General features: G+C 43.8%; 1 protein-coding gene and 1 pseudogene across 1 annotated transcript in view; one reads left to right on the plus strand and one right to left on the minus strand.

The window, feature by feature from the left end:
* LOC126249643 (melanopsin-A) overlaps nucleotides 1-12066 on the minus strand; it is a 485748-nt gene that overhangs the window by 16128 nt on the left and 457554 nt on the right. The window contains exon 11 of the mRNA XM_049951321.1: nucleotides 5925-6131. Within this exon, the coding sequence (XP_049807278.1) occupies nucleotides 5925-6131 (207 nt within the window). The remainder of the gene's footprint in view (nucleotides 1-5924; nucleotides 6132-12066) is intronic.
* Nucleotides 1116-1233, plus strand: LOC126250066 (5S ribosomal RNA; annotated as a pseudogene).

Consider the following 12066-nt stretch of genomic DNA (forward strand, 5'->3'; position numbering starts at 1 on the left):
CGCGAACCATACGCGACTGGAACATGAAAAGGAGGTAATGACAGTGGCCGCGTGGGATTAGCCGAGCGGTCTAAGGCTCTGCAGTCATGGACCGTGCGGCTCGTCCCGGCGGAGGTTCGAGTCCTCCCTCGGGCATGGGTGTGTGTGTTTGTCCTTAGGATAATTTAGGTTAAGTAGTGTGTAAGCTTAGAAACTGATGACCTTAGCAGTTAAGTCCCATAAGGTTTCACACACATTTGAACATTTTTAATGACAGTGGCACGTAATGTGCCCTCCGCCACACACCGGTGGGTGGCTTGTAGAGTATAAATGTAGATGTAGATGTAGATGTAGATGTAGAGACAGACGGTGCAAACGTAGCGGAGGGGTATCCGTGGAGGGGCCAGACAAACATATGGTTCCTGAAGAGGGACAGCAGTCTTTTCACTAGTTGCACGAGCAACAGTCAGGATGACTGACTGATCTTGCCTTATAACATTAGCCAACATGGCCTTGCTGTGTTGGTTCTGTGAACGGCTGAAAGCAAGGGGGTAAAACAACTGTTATTTTTTCTGAGTGCATGCATCGCCACTGTGTGGTTAAATGACGATGGGAGACACTTGAATAAGGCATTCCGGAGCTAAAATAGTCCTCCATTGTGATCTGTGGGCAAGAACTTCTCAGGAGGATTTCGTCATCAGAAAAAACAAAACTGGCTTTCTTCGGGTCGGAGCGTAGAATGTCAGACCCCTAATCGAGTTGGCGGTTTATAAAATGTAGACAGGTTATGGATAGGCTGAAGTTACAAAGAGTGGGTCCTAACGTGGTTCGGTGTTAGGATGATCATCACTTCCGATCAGGTGAGTACAGGTTATAAATACAGAATTAAATAGGGGTAACGCAGGAATAGGTCTAATGATTAATAAGAAAACAGGAACGCGTGTGGGCTACTATGAACAGCATAGAGAACGCATTATCGTAGCAAAGTTAGACATTGCCACCTACCACAGTGTACAAGTTTATGTGCCATTTAGCTTTACATATGGTGAAGAGATTGAAAGAATTTGTGTTGAGATGAAAGAATTATGTTAAAGGATGTGAAAATTTAATTCTGTTCGGGCTACAATTTGATTGCAGGCAACGGCCTTGCCGCAGTGGATACACCGGTTCTCGTGAGATCACCGAAGTTAATCGCTGTCGGGCGTGGTCGGCACTTGGATGGGTGACCATCCGGGCCGCCATGTGCTGTTGCCATTTTTCGGGGTGCACTCAGCCTCGGGATGCCAACTGAGGAACTACTCGACCGAATAGTAGCCGCTCCGGTCAAAGAAAACCATCATAACGACCGGGAGAGCGGTGTGCTGACCACACGCCCCTCCTATCCGCATCCTCATCTGAGAATGACACGGCGGTCGGATGGTCCCGATGGGCCACATGTGGCCTGAAGACGGAGTGCTTTAGAATTTGATTGCAGGAAGAGAAGGAAAATAGTAATAGAATGTGGACTTGTGGAAAGCAATGAAAGAGGAAAACGACAGGCAGAGCATAATTTAATCATCACTAACACCTGGTTTAAGAGTATGTAAGATAGTTGCATCCTTGGAAAAGATGTGGAGACAGTGGAAGATTTCACACTGATTGTATAATGGCAGGACAGAGATTTCGGAACAAGATTTTAAAGTGTAAGATGTTTCCAGGGGCAGATATGGACCTTGACCATAATTTATTGTTATGGACTGGAGTTTAAAACTCAAGAAGTTGCAGAAAGGTAGGAAATTAATAAGATGCGGCATAAGTAAGTTGAAAGAACCAAAGGTTTTTTAGAGTTTCAGAGGGAGTATAAGGCAACGATTGTCTGAAACAGGGGAACGGAATACTTTAGAAGACGAATGGTTAGCTTTGCGACATGAAATACTGAAGGCAACCAAGGAACAAGTAGGTAGAAAGAAATGGCCTAGTAAAAATCCGATAACATCACAGAATATACTGAATTTAATTACTGGAAGGAGAATATATAAAAAACGCAGAAAATGAAGTAGACCAAAAGGAACACAGATGTCTAAAAATGAGATTGACAGGAAGTGCAACGTGGCTAACCAGAAATGGAAGTTCAAAAATGGTTCAAATGGCTGTGAGCACTATGGGACTTAAATTCTAAAGTCAGCAATCCCCTAGAACTTAGAACTAATTAAACCTAACTAACCTAAGGATATGACACACATCCATGCCCGAGGCAGGATTCGAACCTGCGACCGTAGCGGTCACGCGGTTACTGACTGTAGCGCCTAGAACCGCTCGGCCACCTCGGCCGGCGAAATGGAAGTGGAAGGCTATAAGAGCATGTATAACTAGGGGATGATAGATACCGCCCACAGAAAAATTAAAGAGACCTTTGGAGGAAAGTTAAGCTGCTATATGAACATCAAGAGCTCAAATGGAAAACTAGTGACAAGCTAAGAAGAGAAAGCTGGAAGATAAAAGGAGTATATCGAGGGGCTACGCAAGGGAAATGAACCTGAAGGCAGTATTATAGAAAGGAAGAGGATTAAATAAAGATAAGGTGGGAGATATGACACTATGAGAAGAATCTGTCAGAGCACTAGAAGACCAAGGTCGAAACAAGGCCCCTGGAGCAGACGTCATTCTCTCCGAACACTGATATACTTGGGAGAAACAGTCATGACAGAACTCCTCCATCTGGTGTGCAAGAGAGGCAAAATACCCCCTTACTTCAAGAGGAAAAATAGGTTCAAATGGCTCTGAGCACTATGGGACTTAACATCTCAGGTCATCAGTCCCCTAGAACTTAGAACTACTTAAACCTAACTAACCTAAGGACATCACACCCATCCATGCCCGAGGCAGGATTCGAACCTGCGACCGTAGCGGTCGCGCGGTTTCAGACTGTAGCGCCTTTAACCGCGTGGACACACCGGCCGGCTGAAAAATATGTGCTGATAAGTGTGAATGTTACCGAAATATCAGTTTAACAAATCGTGGTTGCAAAATATTAACACGAATTCTTAACAGAAGAATGGAAAAACTGGGAGAAGCCGACATGGGGAAAGGTCAGTTTTGGTTTCGGAGAAAAGTAGAAACACTCTGGGCAATACTTACCCTACGACTTATTTTAGAGGTTTGGTTAAAGAAAGATAAACTTACTTTTACAATGTTTGTAGACTTTTAGAAAGCTCTGGCAGTGTTGACTGGAATACATTCTTTGAAATTCTGAAGGTAGCAAGAGTAAATAAAGAGGACAGACGGTTATATACAACTTGTACATAAAGCAGACACCATTTATTAATAAGAGTCGAAGGGCATGAAAGAAAAGCAGTGGTTGAGAAGGGAGTGAGATAGGGTTGCAGACTCCCCCACTGTTATTCAAACTGTACATTAGTAAGCTACGAAGGTAACGAAAGAAAGTATTGGGAGAAGGGACTAGAGTTCAGGGAGAAGGAATAAAAACTCTGAAGTCTGCTGCTGACATTGGAATTGTGTCAGAGACAGCAAAGGACTCCAAACAGCAGTTGAATCGAATGGTGAGTATGGTGAAAGGAGGATATAGGGTGAACACGAACTAAAGCAAAACAAAGATAATGCAATGTAGGCTAATTAAATCAGCGATGCTGAAGAAATTACACTAAAAGTAGCAGATAATTTTTGTTATTTGGGCAGTGAAATAACTAATTGTGCCGAAGAAGAGAGGATAACCAATGGCAAGGAAGACTTTTGAATAAGAGAAGTTTGTTAATATCTAATATTAATTTAAGTGTGAGAAAGTCTTTACTGAAGGTATTTGTATGGAGTGTAGCCTTGTGCGAAAGTTCAACGTGGATGATAGACAGTTCAGACAAGAAGTGAATAGAGGCATTTGTGATGTGGTGCTACAAAAGAATACTGAAGATTAGATTGCTAGATCGCGTAACTAATGAGGAAGTACTGAACATAATTAGAGAGAAAAGAAATTTGTGGCATAACTTAAGTACAAGAAGGAATCGGTTGACAAGGCGTAGTCTCAAACATCAAAGAGTCAATATTTTAGTATTGGAGGGAAGTGTGGAAACTGCAGAGGGAGACTAAGCAGGTTTAGAAGGATGAAGATTACAGATGTTATTCGGGGATGAAGAGGCTTGTATAGAATAGGGTAGTATTCAGAGCTGCATCAAATCAGTCTTCTGATTGAAGTCCACAACAACAAAAGTGGTAACACGTTAATAGTTAAAAACCACTGGTTGGAACCATCGTTGTGATAACAATAGCGCCGGGTGGTGTTCGTAACGTGTTGTCACTAGGGCCGGCCGGAGTGGCCGTGCGGTTCTAGGCGCTACAGTCTGGAACCGCGTGACCGCTACGGTCGCAGGTTCGAATCCTGCCTCGGGCATGGATGTGTGTGATGTCCTTAGGTTAGTTAGGTTTAAGTAGTTCTAAGTTCTAGGGGACTGATAACCACAGTAGTTAAGTCCCATAGTGCTCAGAGCCATTTGAACCATTTGTTGTCACTAGGGCAATGAACATCTGAATGAGGATACTCGCGTCTGACAAGCGAAGCTGGCCAAAATAAATCAGTTTGTACGCGACTTCGGGCTGCTTTCAGTATATTAATAAAATTTTTAACATAATTTTTTTTAAAATTACGAGTGCATGCTGAAAAGAAGTGCCTCCGAATTTTTTATGTGAAAACTGTTAATGCTTTTTAAATAGAACAAACATTGAAACTTCCTGGCAGATTAAAACTGTGTGCCCGACCGAGACTCGAACTCGGGACCTTTGCCTTTCGCGGGCAAGTGCTCTACCATCTGAGCTACCGACACACGACTCACGCCCGGTACTCACAGCTTTACTTCTGCCAGTATCTGCATGGTTCGCAGAAGAGCTTCTGTAAAGTTTGGAAGGTAGGAGACGAGATACTGGCAGAAGTACAGCTGTGAGTACCGGGCGTGAGTCGTGCTTCGGTAGCTCAGATGGTAGAGCACTTGCCCGCGAAAGGCAAAGGTCCCGAGTTCGAGTCTCGGTCGGGCACACAGTTTTAATCTGCCAGGAAGTTTCATATCAGCGCACACTCCGCTGCAGAGTGAAAATCTCATTCTGAGAACAAACATTATTAACAATCTACATCTCTATTATTCATGTCTGTACGTTTATTCTTCAACATAGTCACCCTGGCGACGAACACATATTCCCCAACGAGAAACCGGGTTGTTGCTACCTTCACTGTAGAATGTTTAACTTCGTTGGCGGAGCCGCGACCTCACCTCTGCTTGCACTGTTTAATCACTGTGAAAGTGAACGCCTCGATGGTGTTATTTAAGGTTTGAAAACATGACAGTCAGTTGGGGCCAGGTCGGGACTGTATCAAGGATGATCGATGACATTGAATCCAATGCGTCGTATTGTTACAGATGTCGCAGTGCTCGTGTGTGGCCTGGCGTAGTCACGCTGAAGGAGAGTGTGTTCCGTGTGTGGACGAACTCTTCGAATTCGAAACTCGGTTTCAGCACGCTGTTCCTCACGCACCGACACATTTACTTTGCAAACCGCCATGTTTCACGTTACAATTCGGAGTCTTCTAGCGGCGGAGGGCAGCAAATGTGTAGACACGAAGAATAAAGATTTAGAATGTTAATAAAGTTTGTTTTATTTAAAAAGCTTTAAGAGTTGTTACACAAAATATTCGGAGACATTTTACTTTCAGCACGCCTTCGTAGTATTAGCAGCAGTTGTGATCTGCTGCGAATTATCCTTGAATGCTTCACAACATTCTGTTAGAGAAATTACATTTTGTATGGACTGCATACTTCAGCATATCATAGGATGCAAGAAGCTAGACTACTCTGTTCCGAAGAACGTCACATTATCTACTCGTACATATGAAAAAATTACTGCTGACGTTCCACGTTGTCCGCTCATGGACTCATTAATGTTATTCCTATATGTTAATGACGTACCATTTCGTCAGAACTAGATGGGTATGGTGATTCTGCCTGTCGTCTACGTTGCATCGTCTGGTTGTGGACGGTGGGCTGTACTAATGGTGCTGATGGCGTGCGTCGCCTAACGGGCCTCGAGTGACGGCTGGAGCTGGGATTGTTTCCAATAGGCCAAATCCTCCCTCCGTTCTCTTGCACCACGTCAGTTGCTTCCTCTTCTATATCCTACCAACATAATAAAATTTATATCTTAGCAAACAGAGAAATCTTATGTAGGGGACACAACGACCGTTGTAATTCATCTACAGAACACAGCAACAGGTCTCGTGTTATTTGATTCATTTTTACCGATTTCACTCGTCAGACTCGATTGTTCTCAGAAATTCATTGCCGGACGATGACAACATGTTAGAAATTAAAAGCACCGCTCGGCACCATCCTTGTGCTGAATAGGATACACACGTCTGACGGCGAAACCAGTCAAAATAAATCAAATAGAACGTTACTCCGGCTGTGTTCTGCACGTCAATAAGATTTTTAATATAATATTCAAATAGTAAACCAGAATCGAATATTTAAAAAATGTAGCGTATGTCCGTCCGAATGTTCGTTAGTATATAGTTTAAAATTTGAAGGAAATATATCAAGAACTTTGCCAGATTTTTGGTAACAACGTTTCCGAAAGCAGATAGCCTACGTCCGTTCAAATGTTCATTAGAGTATAGCGCAAAAAATCTGAGGCAAATCGGTCAAGAACTTCCGAGATTTTTGCTAGCAACTTAAACAACTACTTGTATATACGGTCTGAACATTAATAAAATCGACGAACTGCAGGGACGGATTCCCGTGTGGAAATGGAGGAAAAACGGTCCTATGAACATGTTGCCGGAAATGCATCGTTGCCACGGTAGATGGCGCTGACGAATTAAAGTTCCTCTGACCACGTGCCGTGTGTTCCCTGTGTGTTGCAGGTTGTGTAACTGACGCAGCGTAATGCGAGCAACAGAACGGTCCGATATTCATGTCGGGAACAAGCCGAGATGGTCGTTTGTGTACGGCCAAGCAGATGGAAACGGTCGAGAGGCAGCAATAAAACAAGAATCCTCAAAGACACCAAGCACATCACAAAACATTTCAAGCCATTTTTAGGAGTTTGTGTGATCATAGGTCTTGCCAGACAGACGCCCAAAAAAGGGTTGCAGTGTTTTGTGACGTGGTTGGTGTCTCTGAGGGTCTCTGTTTTGGGTATAACCGTGCTTCTTCTCGACCGTTTCCATCTGCTTGGCCCTACACAAACACCATCTCGGCTTGGTCCCGTCGTGAATACCGCACCATTCTGCTACTTACAGTACGCTGCGTCAATCACACAGCCTCCAACATACAAGGATCAGACGGCACGTGGTCAGAAGAACTTCAGTTCTTCAGCGCCGTCTACCGTGGCAACGATACATTTCCGAACTCATGTTCATAGGACCTTTTTTTCCTCCATTTCCAGTCAGCAATCCGTCCCTGCAGTTTGTCGATTTTATTAATGCTCATCCTATATACGGGGTGGTCAGAAAAAGTCTGAAAAGCTTGTGAGGATGTTGCAGGGTAGGTCGTGCTGAGAAATAATTGTTAAGAAAAAAAGTTCAATGCGTTGCACCGTTTCCGAGTTAATCAGCGTTGAAATTAGTCAGTCAGGACGCTGCGCGCGAGAATTCAAGCGGCCCGCCAGAAACAGTGTCACCAAACGTATGCTTTGTTTGATTTCCTAAAACCGAACAACAGAGTTGTAAAAAAATTGGACATGAGACGGCAGTGAGGATCGAACCCGAGCCAAAGGCTGAGCAATGTCGTACACCTATCATCTACGCTATGAGAAAAACTGAGACTAAAACGGCAGAACGCATCGATTTTTTTTCTTAACAATTATTTCTCAATACAACCTACCCTGCAAAACACTTACATAATTTTCAGACTGTTTCTGACCATCCTGTGTATACAGGATGTCTCTCCTGAGAGTCTTCAGGCGCATTTTCTCTGATGTTTCGGCATATATTTGCAATTTCGTTTCTGCAATTAGTAACTGGAGTCAGCCCAAAGAAATACCACCTCTCACGACTGTCGACTGTCGACTTTCGACGGAAAGCGTCTGTTTGTTTCCTGTTACAAACAAAAACATTCTTGCAACGGAATTTTATGTGCCCATTTGATAAAGCGACGCCAAATTAGTGCGTTATTTGTTCTGTCGATATATATTAACAGGGACAGTAAAACACGAAGAATAGCCAGTACTGCACAGCAATAGCACCGACCTGGCCCGCGCTGACTGCTACCACCATGCAGCAGAGCTACTTAGTCGCTATTGGAGTATTGGTTATACTTCATGTTTTACTAATCTCGTTAATACATGTTGTTGAAATGAATATCGCACTTAACCAATAAGGGAATGCTCTATCGAGTGCGCAAGTAAAATTCCGTTTTCAAAATGATATTGTTTGTAAAGGGACTTTGGGCGACGCATGAAAGACGTGATGAGCAGTACTTGTTTGGGCTGACTGAACCTATACAGTGAAGAAACGAAATTGCAAATATCTGCCGAAAATTCAGAGAAAATGCCCCTGACGGCCGATTTAGATATACATCGGTCAGCCAGGACATTGTGGCCACCGGCCTACAAGAAATATAAGCCCGTCCAGGCGATAGCAGCGTCACCTGGCGAGGAATGACTGCTAGTTAGACACGCACGGTGCACGTAGTATCAGTGAGCGTGCTGTCCGTGTGTAGAATTGCGAAGGCGCGCGATCTATCTGAGTTTGACCGAGGGCAGATTGTGATGGCCCGCAGGCTCGGCACGAGCATTTAGGAAACTGCAGGACTTCTTGCGTGATTTGAGGAGTGCTGTGGTGAGCATCTTCAGAATGTGGCGAAACGCAGACAGGTAAACCAGGACAGGCGGCGAATTGTGACAGAACTAACATCAGACTTTAATGTTGGGCAGAGTGCAGGTGTTTCTGAACACACAATGCACCGAACACTCCTAACGATGGGCCTCCGAGGCCGACGACCTATGCATATCCCAGTGTTTAACGGAACGACGTCGGCAACTACGAATGAAATGGGCACGGGACCATCGGCACTGGACGTTGGTGCAGTGGCAGAGCGTTGCGTGGTCTGATGAATCCCGATACCTTCTTCATCATGCCGATGGGATGGAGCGAATCCATCGTCGTGCAGGGGAACAGCGCCTTGACACCTGGACTACGGCTCGATTATTCTCTGGGGAATATTCACGTGGGAATCCATGGGTCAGGTGGAACTCGTGCAGGGCACCATAGCGGCCAAAGAGTACCGCACACTGGTTGCAGACCACCTACACCCCTTCATGACGATTATGTTTCCCTACTGCAGTGGCATTTTTGAACAACATAATGCACCATCTCACAAGGCGAGGAGTGTCATGGAGTGGTTCGAGGAACACAGTGGCGAGTTACAATTGATGTGTTGGCCCTCCAAATCCCCAGATCTGAACCCGATCGAACACATCTGGGGCGTGATTGAACGTTGCGTCAAAACTCATTGCCTCCCTCGCCGGAATTAACAGGAATTAGGAGAGTTGTGTGTGCAGATAACTTTCTCCAGCGACTTATCAAGGCCTCGTTGCTTTCACGCCACGACGCGTCGCCGCTGTTATCCGAGCCAAAGATGGACATCCAGCTATTAGCGTAAGAACAACAAGAAAGCCGGCAGTCTGCGATCCGACTCGCAGCTATACGCGCCACAGTTGCCATTACGGGTAGAATATCAAGCGCTCTCCGATAGGTCTGTAGTCTTTCTCATACGATTTTACAGAAACTGTTGTTGTTGTTGTTGTGGTCTTCAGTCCTGAGACTGGTTTGATGCAGCTCTCCATGCTACTCTATCCTGTGCAAGCTTCTTCATCTCCCAGTTCCTACTGCAACCTACATCCTCTGAATCTGCTTAGTGTATTCATCTCTTGGTCTCCCTCTACGATTTTTACCCTCCACGCTGCCCTCCAATACTAAATTGGTGATCCCTTGATGCCTCAGAACATGTCCTACCAACCGATCCCTTCCTCTGGTCAAGCTGTGCCACAAACTTCTCTTCTCCCCAATCCTATACAATACTTCCTCATTAGTTATGTGATCTACCCATCTAATCTTCAGTATTCTTCTGTAGCACCACATTTCGAAAGCTTCTATTCCCTTCTTGTCCAAACTATTTACCGTCCATGTTTCACTTCCATACATGGCTACACTCCATACAAATACTTTCAGAAATGACTTTCTGACACTTAAATCTATACTCGATGTTAACAAATTTCTCGTGTAAGTAAGTCGCTGACCGAAGTTCGAAGAGGTTTGCAAGGAAAAATATGGGTTGCTATGATTTTCTGTTTGGTGAATAGTACACCATATGTTGCTGCAAATCAAGTTTAGCTAAGATACTGGATTTTTCTTGAGAATTCGAAGGAGGTCTCTACCTGCATCCAATCTCGAGAAAATGGGATTCATATAACACATATACCTCCGACCGTACGAGTGCGAGAATGAAATATTCATAACATGCCTCATATCTCCTAAACCGTTCGAGATATCAACACGATATTCTTGAAAGTGATACCATGCAAAGAGGAGAGTATTTCGCTATATGGTTAGCATACGGAACTTTTTTAAATACTGAGATTTACTAGAAGCTATGGTTTTTATTTTACTTTTTCAATCCAGTACTTTAATATTTTAAGTCTTCAACAGCTATTGAAAAGAGAATTTGCTGGTATGCAAATAAACGTCAAATTTCTTATCTTATGTTACTGCAAACCGATATAATGAGGTTTTTCGTAAAGTATTGCCCAGCCTGGTCGCCTATTGCTTGTTTAATGAAACACTCTGTTTGAAGATCATGTCGCAATAGCTATTGCAAGGCGAGTTTGTGCAATGTATACTGTGTTTTGGCAAAAAAAGCAAAATTAATCCCGTCAACGGGAGAAATGTAGTCGTTCCTAATAACTGATGAAGCATCTTAAAATGAGAAATGGCTAACAAACCAGACAAAAATTTTGACCAATTCTGTTGCAGTTTTGGCGAATTTCTGTAACCCACAGTATTTTTAATAGTGAACAAATGGCTGGCTCTGAGCACTATGGGACTCAACTGCTGTGGTCATAAGTCCCCTAGAACTTAGAACTACTTAAACCTAACTAACCTAAGGACAGCACACAACACCCAGCCATCACGAGGCAGAGAAAATCCCTGACCCCGCCGGGAATCGAACCCGGGAACCCGGGCGTGGGAAGCGAGAACGCTACCGCACGACCACGAGATGCGGGCGAACAACTGGAATGGTAACTTTCTCCGTTTTTTCATCTGAGAAATATGAAAATAATTCGCGTCAAGTAGTGTACCATGTTTCTATACTTTTCCCAATTCAGAGTGAAATCGTGAACTTCTCCACCATAAATATAGCCGGCCGATGTGGCCGAGCGGTTCTAGGGGCTACGGTCTGGAACCGCGCGACCGCTACGGTCGCAAGTTCGAATCCTGCCTCGGGCATGGATGTACGTGATGTCCTTAGGTTTAATTAGTTTTAAGTTCTAGGGGACTGATGACCTCAGAAGTTAAGTCCCATAGTGCTCAGAGCCATTTTGAACCATAATTATATTTTAATGTGTTGAGGATAGATTACATGTATTTATAATCTATTTTAACCTTAATGAATAATCTCAAGCGGTTCATAAAGTAATGAAACAATTTAATTATTAAGGGCCGTCGATAGGTGGTGAAACAAGAGCTGCTATGGGTTTTTACAACAACACAAGTGAAGAAATTATCCGTTTCTTTTCATATCAAAGATGTAATCCTTGTTAAGCTGTTGATCTGATTTGTACTCAGTTCCTCTCTTAATAAACCACTGTTTCAGGAGGTTTAAGGTGCAGAAAGAAAATCATTTGCTAAGTTTAAGCACCACCGGTTCCTTATTAAAAATACGCTGGGTTACAAGAGTACTCTGAAATTGTAACAAAAGTAACGATTCATCATGGCCTAACTGGTTAAGCTTCTCTCTTCCCGAAAAGCGTCACGAGTGGTGATTTTTGGCTAAAAAGTTTAATAACTCAAATGAAAACAATTACCCGAGTCTGTTGCAATTGCAGGGGAAT

Source organism: Schistocerca nitens, chromosome 3 (assembly GCF_023898315.1).
Source record: "Schistocerca nitens isolate TAMUIC-IGC-003100 chromosome 3, iqSchNite1.1, whole genome shotgun sequence".
Taxonomy (NCBI): Eukaryota; Metazoa; Arthropoda; class Insecta; order Orthoptera; family Acrididae; genus Schistocerca; species Schistocerca nitens.